The sequence below is a fragment of the Gouania willdenowi genome, chromosome 15 (genome assembly GCF_900634775.1).
Source record: "Gouania willdenowi chromosome 15, fGouWil2.1, whole genome shotgun sequence".
In the NCBI taxonomy this organism is placed as follows: Eukaryota; Metazoa; Chordata; class Actinopteri; order Blenniiformes; family Gobiesocidae; genus Gouania; species Gouania willdenowi.
In genome coordinates, this window is record NC_041058.1 from 15,832,224 (window position 1) to 15,846,156 (window position 13,933).

At 39.7% G+C, this 13,933-nt stretch overlaps 1 protein-coding gene across 5 annotated transcripts in view; it reads right to left on the reverse strand.

Annotated features, from left to right (window-relative positions):
• slit1a (slit homolog 1a (Drosophila)) overlaps nucleotides 1–13,933 on the reverse strand; it is a 121,456-nt gene that overhangs the window by 55,504 nt on the left and 52,019 nt on the right. For all 5 annotated transcript variants that reach the window (XM_028468324.1, XM_028468322.1, XM_028468325.1 and 2 more), the window contains exons 5-9: nucleotides 9,784–9,855; nucleotides 7,571–7,642; nucleotides 6,976–7,047; nucleotides 6,253–6,416; nucleotides 1,209–1,356 (exon numbers count right to left, since the gene is read on the reverse strand). In XM_028468324.1, the coding sequence (XP_028324125.1) occupies nucleotides 1,209–1,356; nucleotides 6,253–6,416; nucleotides 6,976–7,047; nucleotides 7,571–7,642; nucleotides 9,784–9,855 (528 nt within the window). The remainder of the gene's footprint in view (nucleotides 1–1,208; nucleotides 1,357–6,252; nucleotides 6,417–6,975; nucleotides 7,048–7,570; nucleotides 7,643–9,783; nucleotides 9,856–13,933) is intronic.

A 13,933-nucleotide genomic window follows, 5' to 3' on the forward strand; every position in this document is an offset into this window, starting at 1 on the left:
AGACATATTTCAACGAAACCAATGGAAAGTTTCTGAAATTATCTCAAAATAAATCTCCCACAAGTAAAACCAATATTATTAAATATGTGATATATTGAAAATGAAGTAATAAACTAAGAGCTCCTCCTTTTTCCCTCAGCTGGCTATGACACATACTGTATATCATCCTGTTTATATACATACACATCGTGCTACATCAATATTAGACATTTATCTAATTGTGGTGGCAGTAAAAGCATTGTTCAACTTCACACTTTACTGATTGTTGATTTTTTTGGAACAATTCTAAGAATAATCGGCACTCGCAAATAGGGCTGCACGATTATGACCAAAACGATAATCACGATTATTTTGATCAATATTGTAATAATGATTATAATCACAATTATTCATCACGTTAGAGAAAATTCTGTATTTCTTTTGCACTACTTTAAAAAAAAAAAACAAAAAAAAAACATATGAACAGTTATCAGTGCAAATTTAAGCTTTAAATAAAAATTGTACAAAAAAAAAAAAACTAACCCAAGAATTAAAAACGTATCAAGGATTAACTTCATAAATACACTATTACAGAGTACTATCACGAAATGCAACTCATTGGAAACAATTAGAGCTCACAGCGTTCATTAATCCACCAAATGACTCAAAGCTGCCTCTAAATAAAGGTTGAGAAAGGGCCTGATTTGATATGCAGCACAGCCCACATTTTAAATGTAAATATTGCCAACGATCAGGTTAATTTAATCGTGGCAACCAAAATCGTGATCGCGATAAAAATTTGATTAATTGTGCAGCCCTACTTGCAAATGTTATTGCGGAGGCATGTGCGCATGTTGCATACGTAATCATCATGTTAAACTAGCTAAACATTAGCACATATAAAACTAATTCTGGAACAACTTTTTTGGGGGGGGGAACGAAAAACACTGTTGGCTCCTACTTTATGTGGAGATTCAGGGGCAACAGGACAAACTGACAGCAAATATGTATTCTACCTTTACACAACTCTTCCAAAAGACATATTGAATTATAAAGTATTACCGATCCTCCATGGATAATACCAGAGCTGAATTATTATTAGGGACTGAACCCTTTTGTGCAAACATAACTATTTTTCTTTGCAATTGTTTCTGAAATCACAGATTTAAGATCCATCACCTGTTTTGACATAGGTCTAAAACGTATTCAAAATACATAACTTGGCTTACATTTCAGCCATGCTGTCAGGTAAGTTGGCGGGGATGGCGGTCAGACCCTTCCCTCTACAATCCACTATGTTGTTGCTGCAGGTGCACATGGCAGGGCAGGAGCCTCCACCGATGCTGCACGGTAGCAGGCTGGAAGAGTCCTGATTTCCTGTGGAGAGAGTGAGAAATGGGGGAGAATTCAGATTAGATGAGATCAATTTGCAGCTTGTGATGGAGGAGTTCTTTTCTCATGAAAGCACAAACTGATTTGGCTGCTGCTCACGCCATTAAAGCATTTGTCTATCCAAACTCACTGGAAAATGAACAGCTATTCAAGTGGATAGTGAAAATATGATAGCTCACTCTCCTGCTTTTATTGTGAAAAACTGTATCCTCAAGAACCAATGATTAACTGGGTTATTTATCAAAGAAGCACCGCAGCATATCGAGAAAAGAAAGGTTTGAATAACAGAGTCACAATTGAAGGTTTCTTAATAACACTCATTGATCTCACTGTGATTCTTTTTCTCTCGTGTCTGGGAGCGCTGCGTGAAATTCATGCCACTCTCCGGTTTATCGCCCCCGCTTTTTCCATTTCCATTCGTTTAAAACTTTCTCATTTGCATACAGAGCGCACAACCCGTCGCCCTGTCTCTGGATACCTGTTCAAAAAGCTGCGTCGCTGTCAGTGGTTTTGGTGAAGTGTGGGTGCTTATACGCTGCCAGTAAAGCGAGTTCAGTGAGTGTGGTGTGATAACCCAGATAAAATGAATAAAACAGACTTTTAAATGGCCCCATTTACACAGCAATACTGATCGAAGTTTCATCCTTTTAAATATTTAACAACCTCTCAATGTATCCCTGAGCTTGTGTGGAAAATTGGTAAAAGGGAGCGTGAGTATAGGGTAAAAAGAGAAATGACTGACACGGAAAATGAAGAAGATTTGTGACCCATCCCTCAAAATAATAGTGAAACATTTAGATTTATCCAGAAATCACTTCTTCTCACTCTGTCCAGGATGTCAGAGATGCACATCTGTTTGGACAGATCAGGGAATCAGGAAGCAAACAGTGTTAGGACTGAGACTCAACCACCGTATGGTCGCTCTGAGGCTGTGATTTGGGATGGCAGAGGTATAATAGCTCTGAGATCAGGTGCAGGGCAGAGGAAAACTCCCTCCTGATCTAATGTGGCATATTTGACAGGTCTGGGATCAAGGAGAGTGCAGAGCACAGCTGGGGAGCCCTTAACAATGACAGCTCCCTGACAGCTAAACTTCAGGTGAAGCCGTTTGATGTTGGCTTTTGCCATGTTGTTCCTGGTGCTTTTCTCGCTATCGTCTCTTCCCTTTCCTACGTCTCTTCCTCCTTGTCTCATTGCTCTTGTTTTATTTGCTTCCTATACTGTACCTCTCTATCAATTCACTCAACTCCATCTGCTCTTTCTCACTCCCTTTAGTGTCCTCATTTTCAGATGCTTTATCACTGCAGGTCATTACCTGATGTCCATTAGCTCCTTCGACCATGGACTGAACTGCATTCCATGTCATTTCCTTCATTAGTTCTAAATATTCCTGCTGACATCCTCACTTTTAAAGGAGTTACACATTGTGTTGTACTTTTATCACTCTTATCTCATTTTAAACACGACTTTCCTTTTTTTCCTGAACCACTCCTATCAATAAATGTCTGTAAAAATACTTTTCAGGGGACATTTCAGCAGACTTTGGAAAAACCCCCCACATCCTATGTATTGTTTTGACTACAAATGGCTGTGAAAAATGCTAAAATCCATGAATTAATGTGCTATACCACTAATTGCATTAATATTTACAGTAACAAAAGTTTAAATCGACATTTTTACGGAGCACATACAGCAATTTAAATCAAACTCTTGGAATAGCATGGTTAAAAAGCCACCTCAATAATACGCGATCAAAAAAGGCAAAAGCATCTGGTAACATTTTACTCAATAAATCACAGCAAAGGTTATAAAAACAAATTTGACTAGCTTAAACTAAAACTAGGGATGAAGGGTTCAAATTTACATGAGGTCTTTTCTTTTTCTTTTTTTTTCTTTTACAGCTACTCAGGCCAAAAACCATCTGTGATGGGTTTATTGATATTTGCCAGTAAATGTTCAACTGGTTTTTTGGCCTTGCAATGGTCGTAACCATCAGAAGATAACGATAAAGATTTATTAGGTTTATTTTTGGGCAAAAAATAAAGAAAAGAGATTTCATTCTTTTCTTTGTGTGTGTGTGTGTGTGTGTGTATTTGATGATCACGTCAGTGTGGACATTTTATCTTGTTGTGCAAAGTTAACACAACACAGGCTATGAACCAAGGTCGTCGAGATTATTTCTAAAAAGTGGCTGTTTGTCAGAAAATCCCCCCACCCACCAACCTTTGCCTCTTTTTTTTAAAAAAAAAATCCTTCAGCATAATGAACTATGAGCATAAATTCAGGATTTTATAGTTGAACGTAATGAGTTCCAGTTTTTTGTTTTGGATTGTTTAACTTGGAGGGGATTAATGAAAAACGTCTGTCTGTGAAAAACAAAGCAGGGAAATTTGCTTGTTTCCAAAGTGCACAAAGTAGTGATGCTTTCAGGTCAAACAATGGCTGTGACAGGAAAAGACTCCCTGTACCCACAGTTTCAGTCAATGCTCTGTATTTCATGATGTTTTTGCTTCACCCAAAAGCAGCGCTGACCTACATCAAAGTCCCCCACATGTGGCCTGATCTGGTCACAGCGCAGGATAAAAAAAGTGTAGAAGAAAAACGTCAAAAAATTCAGTTTTTATGTGCCAGAGAGCCAGTGCTTCATTATTCTTTCTCTGAGAGATCAACTTCTGGTCACATCTTTGATTAAGAACAAACTGGGAGTATGTGTATGTGGGTGACCCTTATATCTGCAACAACACAACAGTTGCCCCTAAATGTTCAACCTCCAAACTTTCTGTATTTGAATCCAGCCAATGTTTCCATGACATCCTTGTGTGTGTGTGTGTGTTTTTTTTTTGTTGTCCTTTCTGGAATCGTTAGACTCCCACACTTTCTTTCCCTGGGTAATGAATAGTTAATGATCTGTGCTGTCACGGTGTATGGCCATGTAAAAATCACACGCACACACACAGATACAAACATCACTCACAGCTGGTGTTTTGACCGAGATGGCTTTGTAGCGAGGGGAGGTTCAAATGCTGTTTTTCCTTTGTCCACATATCCACAGATATGATAACCTCACTTACAATTTGTGACGCACCCAAATGCGCGTCGCCTCTCTCCCACACTCACACGCATTGCCAGAACAAAATGGCAAATTTCAAGACGCAATGTTTTCATGAGGCAAGGAAGGGGAGTTTCTGCCAGTAACGGTTCTGAGATGCATTATGGGCTATTTTATGACACAAAATGGTGCTATCACACAGAGAGAGAAATGTCACAGTGAATGATCTGGTTATGGTGCCTGTCTGTTATTTTACCTTTTAGTTGTAGTTTAAGAATAAAGAAGTAGCAAAGCTTTTTATATTTATAGCCTAAAAAATACACATATCTGTCCATTTTACTTTAAGTAAAATAGAAGCATAGTTAACACTACTTGAAGTTTTTTTTTACATAAGACTGACATTACGCTGTCATTATTATGACATGACACCTGTCATTAGCATAAATAAGGTGTCATGAAGGCCGTCATTAAGTGTCCCTCCACCTAACCCAAAAAATGCCAACATAGCTCCAAATCTGTCATATTTAGCTACAGGTCTAATTTAGCGAACGACACTTAAAGGTGCAGTCTGCAACTCTTGTAAAAGTGACTTTTTGTCATATTTACTAAAGCTGTCACTATGTAAGGACAGCTTTACATCAAACTAGAAGTTTGTGTGAAAAAAAACAGACTCATTGAGTCCCCCCTGCTGCTCCTGCAGCCTTTGGCAGATTACCAGAATGCACCGCGACCGAGCAAAAAGAACCAAAAAGAGCCAGGGTTGTGTTTGATGGACTGTCTGACAGCTGTTGCTCACAGTCCCCGCCCCCTTCCTGGGGCTGGAGCGCTGTCTTTTTGAGAATCTTTTCTGCTTGAAAGATAATTACTGCTGCTTGATTTACATTATGTTTGATTTGTAATTGTTACACTAAAACTCTGTAGTGCCTGTGTTGTTCATGTGCATGCAGCAGCCTCTGTGTGGGCTGCTGTAAGTGACACTGTGTTGTTGCTGCTGCTGCTGCTGCTGAGGTGTGTGCACATTGAGAGAGAGAAGAGCTGCAGTAATATGCTTTTAACAGTGCATGTTATATTACTGGGAAGTTGCTGTCGGACTAACGTTAGCTTGTTAGCTCCTATGAGGGAGGGACTTTGGAAAGTTTGGAGGCAGGGCAAGAAAGCAGGGGGGAAGGAGGGGGAGAGAGGGATCTGTGAGTTGCGGACTGCACCTTTAATGACAGTCTTCATGACACCTTAATAATGCTAATGACAGATAATGACAGCGTAATGTCAGCCTTATGTATAAAAATTATATATATAAAAGTATAGTGTTACCGAAATGTTAAACCCAATAGAAACCAATGAAGATCGCTCATATTAAATAATTTAACAGTTATATTATCTATATATATATATACTGTATATATAAACAAAAAAAGCTTAATGAGAAGTTTAGCCAATGTGTCAGCCCCACCTCATACTGTTTATTGAACTTTCTCCTGTTTATTTCAATGGAGAACATCAGACATAAGGACAAGGATTATGAATGAGTTGTTGCGTTATTGACCCATCCACTCTCAGTCATGTGGCTTCTTCCCCTAAACAAATAAAACCTACTCCATTTACTTTTGTCATTGGTTTTGTTTTATTTTTCCTAGCTGTCACGCATAAAATTATTTATTGATCCATCAATTCCTCTTGACAACAGTCTGAATACTTTGACTGTGTAATCCAAAATGAATTGTAGCAATTTGTATGAAATGAAGTACATTTATTACAGTCACCCGGAGATCTCAAGAAGAGACTTAACTTCAACAAAAAATGCTTCTAATATATTTGTCTCAGTGGAATCTTACCTGAGCAGCTGAACTCATGTTTCTGTACTTCTGCCACGTTGAGTCCTTTCAGCTCAATGGGAGCAGCGCACTGGGTGAAAAGACCAATAGTGGGCCTCTGTCGGAGCCACTGGGCCATCCAGGCGAGGTGACAGTCACAGTTCAGATTGTTGGAGTGGAGACGACTGTCAAGTAAAATAGAAAAATAAAACCCACACACAATTTGAGGCGTTTGGCAAACAGCGACGGAAGACATAAATAGCATGGGGGGGATAAAAAAAAAAGTGTATTCTTTTCTACAACTCATCAGATCCAAACTGGCCTGGCCAAACAACCCAAATGATACGCTGCATGGGTAATTGCAAATGGCACATTCTAAAAAGGAGGAGAGTTAAAGGAGCGTTTTTTTCCAAAAAACCAAGTACTCCAAACACTGCATTCCTGCAAAGCTGTGTCGGTCCAGAATAACTCCTTCTGGTGTGCGGTGGGCCTCTGGAGCATGTGCACAGATGTGTATTTTACACACAAACAGAAAAGATGCAGAAAATAATTCCTGTGGATGTCGGGGGCCCCAAAATGTCCCCACTAAACACAGTTAAGGAGACACAAATGTTTTAATAAATGTGTAACTTAATATCTGGAGCAGTTGTTGTTAGAGGGAGAGGAAATGTGACATATGTGGAGCACTGACATGACATGAGATTCATATTTTATGGTCATTATGGTGTGGTAGCAGTGACTTACAAAGTCCGTAGCTTAGGCATGTGGTTGAAGCTGGAGACGGGGATGCTGCTGATGTTGTTGTTGTTCAGCGTTCTGAGACAAAGAGAGCAGCACATCACCTCCTGTGAAACAAACACTATACACAGCAGTCCTTCAGCTGTCAAAGAGCCTTTCCCCCTCAGCATTCACCGAAATTCCACATTGTTCTCGATGGAGAGCTCTAATAGTGGCCCGTGATTATATTTTTTGACAAGGGATGATTAATTAAATGTTTAGAAAATTTTCATAAATGAATGGGAAGTTGAAGGGGGCGATGGAAGCCCCCTTGTCAGAGGCACTGCCCGGGGCTGGAGGGTGTATTGATGGAGGTGGGAGTACTTGTGCATGAAGGGGTGTTAATATGATGAGGGGATGGTGCTGCTGTCTACTTAATGGAGCTTGGTCTCCGGGAGGCCAGCACTCCTCCTTAAGGGCTGTTTTAGTATAATCAACAAAGCCTCATCTATGTGGTTGAGGTTGGTTATCAGCAGGGCAAAAACCATGTTTTATTCCATTAAAACAACAGCTTTAATGGAATAAAACAGGCTAATTGAATAGATTCACTTTAGATACTCACAGCACTTCTAATCCTCTCAGCGCTCTGAAGGCTCCATCCTCAATGCAGCTGATGTGGTTTTTATCCAATTGGCTGCAAATAACACAAATGAAGAGGGTAAAAATAGGGATTTTTGCACAAAACACACAATTCTTCCTTTAGTGAGGTTGTAAGTATTGATAGAGTCTACAGTACATTGATACTGTTAGTCATTTCATTGGGTGCAGACGGCGCAGACTGTTTCTCTGTATTTATGTGCAAGAATGTGATCAAACCATGTTGAGGATGTAAATCACGCATTAACAACACACTCTTTGAGTGCTGTTTGTTGGCTATTTAGTCAGGAGACGCTACTAAACAGACGCAGCATTTTATTCTCCCCAAAGGGCACTCATTCAGCTAGCCAAGATGTGAACATGGATAACAAGAGCACTCAGAGAGCACAAACCTCCGCCAAGCGCCAAATATCCTCTTTGCCAGATATTGGAAGTTATCAGGATCAGGGATCCTGATCATGGTACCATAATCATTCACACTTTAAAGGCTTTAAAGGCCAACAATAATGATACAGTAGATCCAGATATATGGACACCCCCATTTTCTCAAAAAATCGTGATAAATGCACAATCCGGATCCGAGCTGAATGAAACTGAACCAACTGAGTCAAATTTCATAAAGATTGGTCACATAAACGAGATATGAATTTTTGAAATGTCGACTTTTTAAAATTTTAGCCACTGTTTGATTTTTTTTTAACTGATTCAGACTCAGTATATTGATCAGATCCCTATCAGAATGAAATGGAATTGTGGGTGGGTCAGGACCCAACACCATCCAAAACCCTCAATAAACTTCAACACATCCAGGACGCTGCTGCTCGCCTCCTCACCCACACCCGTTCCCCTGAACACATCACCCCTGTTCTTCCAAATCTACACTGGCTTCCTATCCTTCAGCGCATCCAATTCAAGATCCTACTCATTACTTACAAAGCCCTCCATAGCCTGGCCTCCTCCTACCTCACTGATCTGCTTCATTCCCAGGTCTCATCTCGCTCCCTCCGCTCCTTCGTCGCCAAACCTCCTGTCCCCTCCCTCCAGAACCAGGCGCCAAACTTGGGGAGACTGAGCTTTTTCTATTGCCGCCCCCACCCTCTGTAAGTCACTCCCTCCAAACCTCAGAGACTGCATGGACCTTCTCACCTTCAGAAAACTCCTCAAAATTCACTTATTTTGGACTGCTTTTAATGCATAGACATTTTATCTTGTAGTCTATCTATTGTTTATTACATTGTGTTTTTACTTTCTTCTATGCCTCTGTATTTTTACCTATTGTTTATGCACTACAGTTTTTATCCCTGTAAAGTGTCTTTGAGCACTGAAAAAGCACTATGTAAATAAAATGTATTATTATTATTATTATTATTATTATTATTATTATTATTATTGGGTGGGTCGCGGATAGCTGGTCAAAAATAAAAGAATACTTCATGTCTCATGTTGGAATGCTCTATTGACAGGCATACTGTGAAATGCATGTTGCGCAGGAAAATACACAGATTTATGTTTTAACAAAGATTATATATGTGTGTTTTCAACAGCTATATTTGGTTGGTTGAATTCTAAAAAAAGGTGGGTCGCGATTTGATGACCGTGGAAAAATGTGGGTGAGACCAGTTGAGAACCCCTGGCATGAGGTCTATATTTGGGTATAATCTGTTAGGTAATCCTGCTAACAGGAAATGAAACAAACAAATAAACGCTGGTCAAGATATTATGTCCTTAGTTGAATGACTGAGTCACAAATGAGTAGAAGAACCTCCTATGGTTAACTTACAGTGAGTTTTAGAGTAATTTTATTTTCACAGGATGATCTTTATCAATTTGTGAACAGAATGTCCCAGAATTTACAGTTTGGTAAATAGTTTTTTCTCCTGAAAAACTATTTCAAATGTCTTCTACCAACTTATAAGATTGTAAGAAGCCTATTATGAGAAGAGTTTTTATCGGGCTTGTTTCTTTAAGAGCACTAGCCTTTTCTACCAAGTGGTTCAAAGCCTTTCTATTTAACCATTTGTCCAGAGTTGAGACCCACATGGGGGACCTAAACATTCTCTGTACCTTTGCTGTTATAGGCTGTTACTTCCCCATCCCCCTTCATATGATGAATGTTTAAAGGAATTGTCCTTTACAGGCACTTCATGACTTATCTCTTCTGAAAATTGTGGCACTCACAGGTTTTTGATGTCTGTCGCTCCTCTGAATGCCTTTCTGGGAATAGACTGGATGAAGTTTTCACTGAGGTCTCTGTGAAGACAAAAAAAAGAACAAAAATGCTATGCATAAATAAATTGCTCAGTTTTCTTTTTTTTTTCCCTCCTTCAATAGGCACATGTTCAATAGAGCCCTTGTTTGAATTCATAAATACAATTTTTGAACAGTTTTCTTTGTAAACTTTCACTTCCAGTGTATCTGAAGGCTTTTCATCCAGCAGAATTAACACTCTATTCAATGTCACTCACTCGTTAGCTACACTCGGCGGTGCGTAACAAAAAGCTACGGCACATTTCCCCCCCCCTTCTCTCCAGAGTGTGCCAACACCCTGAGGTGTGGTACCACATGGAGAACTATGTTTTAGTAGCTACATTATTCACTGTTCACTCTAGCTATAATTTGTCCACTGTGCATTGGCCATACTGTAGCGCTCACACACAAACCAAACAAATAAGCAGCAGGAGCGGTCAACTGAGTGGGTTCATTTAGATGCTGAGGCACAAAGAACATGATCTTCTTGTTTCAAGTTGTGTGTGTGTGTGTGTGCGTGTGTGCAAGTGTGTGACGAGGACCTAACGATGCGTACAAATTAGCTATTTGAAAAGTGCATGTGCGTAAAAAGTGAGAAAGGGGAGGGGTCAAAGAGGTGGGGAGTGTCCGAGAGTGAGTTAAACACAAGTAGCCAATATTTTAATTAGCAAAGTCTTTTCTCTGTCATTTCAATGGTGCGCTGACTGAATTAAACATGGCTTTGACTCTCTAACACACACACACACACACACACACACACACACACACACACACACACACACACGCGCGCACGCACACAAGCACACACGCAGAAAACCCAGCTTCAGAACACATGTATGGAAAGCTCCCACAGATGTAAACACAACACACATGGCCACCCACAGTGCTACAAAAGCAGAACGCTGGCATCTATAAAACTATGCAACGCGGCAACACAATAGCTCTGCACAAGCCTTTGATATCGACTTATATAAACACTCAAGGTGCTGCTCAGCAATGTGGAATTAAAATTAGGTATGAAAGTAAAGTCACACCTAGCGTCTCCCCCACCTGGTCTTTGGGTGTTTTTTTTGGATTGAATAGTGCTGACATTGTTTTAAGGAGAAATCCCAGGGAAAGCACAACATACAATGAAATTATTGATTGAGAGATTGTGCCTCTTGTCCAGGATTGGTCTTAGAGAACAGGTATTCTTATGTCTCCCTGGTGCAATGCTGCAGTATCTCATGAAGATGTCTTCAAGCAGTTCTACAGATAGACTGTTAACAATTATCTCCCTGCAATCTGTTGGTTTTGGTACAGAGAAAGTCATATGTCCTGCTTCACATTAAAATACAGAACTTTGCAGTTGTGCACTGCGAATCCAACAAACTGGAATTTGTGAATTAGATTTTCAGGTAATTATTACTATGGCTAAGGTATATTGGAATAAAAATGGGATTTGAATTGTAGAAATCAATTAAACAAACATGTAAATACATTTATAAAATAACCAGATCAGCGTACCTAAGCAGATAAATGGGCAGACCTAATAATAATTTAATAATTCTAAGAAAAGCTAGTGTCCTTTTACACTCAAAAAATGTGTGGACTAGCTTGTTTTAGATACTAGCCTGGTCTAGCACACACATTATCAACCTGATGGCATAATCAATGGGTTCAGGTGTGTTGAAACATGCTTTAGCCTTAGTAAACTTCAGTTTTTGCTAAATAATGGGATTTGAATTCCGAATGTTACATTTGAGGGAAGTTTAAAACAATTATTTACAGTTGTATCTGATTAATTGTGATAAAGCAGTTTACATAACTGAATCAGATTACAGAATGTTTTTTTTTTTATCGGTGATCATGCTATAGGACACTAAAAACACCTCATTTATGTACAATGTTTATACATAAGATGCTTTTTTCTCGTCATCAGATTTGCCTAAAATCTGCTTTCTGATATAATGCTGACAAAGTTATGTACATTTACTGATCATATATCTCTTCTTTTATTCAGCCATACTTGACCTGATCACGTCCCGAAAGTAAAACTCACCTGATTCTTTTTATCTGATCTGTTGCAAAACACCTGAAGGCAGAGATAAAAGCCGAGTACCTCTGTTTAAAAACTACGCTTTCAGCCATTTGGCTCTGGAATCAGTTCTATGACTCTTTATTCTTCTCTCCTCCTTTCTGTCGTTTTGCAGCCGTTGCATTTTTAGGTTTGAGAGTGTGGTGTGGTTGCAGAGAATTCCTCTCTCGGATATGTGTGCAAATATCTTTATGGTATGCATGTATTTGAGCATTTTCACACTGAAATTTTTACTTATTGATGATTTATGACAGCATTATTGGAGTGCCAGAGCCAGAGGCTACAGTACGTGCAAGGAAGGATAAAGATCAGTTAGCAGATAGCCGCTTTCTACAAAGCTGATGTTAGAAACGTATGCAAGTGGATAGTGGAATAAAAACTGTAGATTACATTGCATTCATTAAAGTCTTGTACACAGTTGATCTACTCTCATTAGACTTCTTCACTGGCTTAAGCCATTCCCCCTTAAGCTAACACAATCACCTTAATCAAACCTGCTCCTTATTAGTAAGATAATCAGTATATGAAGCTGCATTCGATGGCACTCGGAACCCAGAAAGATCCGGGTCGTCAGTTTTGACCTCCGAGGTAAATGCGTTTCATTCAGTAAGCTCGGAAAACCTGACTGGCCACAGTAAGCCGCTGTTTGTTTTGATATTTTTCTAGGAGCAAAAATGCCTGCTGGGGAAATATGTTAGCTCCTTGAGGGCAAGAGAGAGAGAAACGTCATATACTTTAAGTAGGACTTGAAAGCACCAGAGATGGGAATCCTGCAGGCATCATCAAACCATTGACTGTAGAAAGAAAACATTGAACTATGCTCATGCAGAGCCGCGTTCAAATGAACAGAGAAGGAATAGAATTGCCACTTCAAAGTTTTACTACACTTTTAGTAACACAAATGCCATATTAGATGCCACATAAAAGTAAAAATTGAGGAGAAAGTGACTGTTTACATCTAACGGAGTGCCTCTGCCAATTTTGCTAAAACGTCATTCCGACCGACTCGGGCTGGTTGGATCCTGCCCGAATTCCCGAGTCGGGGTCCCGAGTTCAAGGCAATTTTATTGCACTTTTCCCATTTGTTCTGTCAGATTTATCCGGTTTTCGAGTGCAATCGAATTCAGCATAAGCCGTTGGCGAGTATGTGGTCTTTGCCAGATTGCTGTTGTAGCTTGCCTGACTCTCCAATATTTTCTCTCTGGTTGGGACTTCCTGCCCTGAGTCTGACCTGGTAAACCGAACTGCCTACCGCCTCGAACAACATCTCCACATCCCAGCCCTAGTAACTGGATTGTTCTGCCTTAGGCCAAATCTCTTTGTCTCTGCCATGGTAAACTGAACCGCTTACTGCCTCTGAACATGAACGTTGCCTGTTTGGCCTGTTGGAAGTAAGTTCTCTCACCTGATATACAGGAGACCTGGATCTAAATCTTCCTTTGATCATTGAATTTCTTTTGAACCACCGTTCATTACTTGTGCCTTCAATGAAGGCATCATAAACTGTTTTTGGTGTGCAACTGAGTCTTACAACACCCTCGTGACACTAGGATGACTGAGATCATTTAAGGTCTCAACACAAACCCAATGACATTCTGCATTTCCCTCATGTCCTTATAGTGTTGCACCTCTTTTACATCTTACACAATAATCACCACCATCTCAGTCTGTAGTTTTCCATGTCCTCTGGGATTTATTGATGGGTTTGTCTCCCACGCAGGCCAGCATGATTATAAATTTAGCAAAGTGATATTTCTATTTGTACATTCTCGAAATGGCAAACAGAACATTTCTGTGGGGGACCAAGCTGTATTTTATGTTGTTTGTGGTTGTCGCTCGTTGGTATTTTCTAAGCTCAGCTCTAACTGTGTCCAAAAATATCCAACATTTCAGATCAGATAGGAAGCCAAATTCTTGTAAAGCAACAATTCCTTCAATACATATGTTGAAGGAATTGTGAGAACAATTACAAACGAAGGTGAGACTTTCCAAAATACAACAACA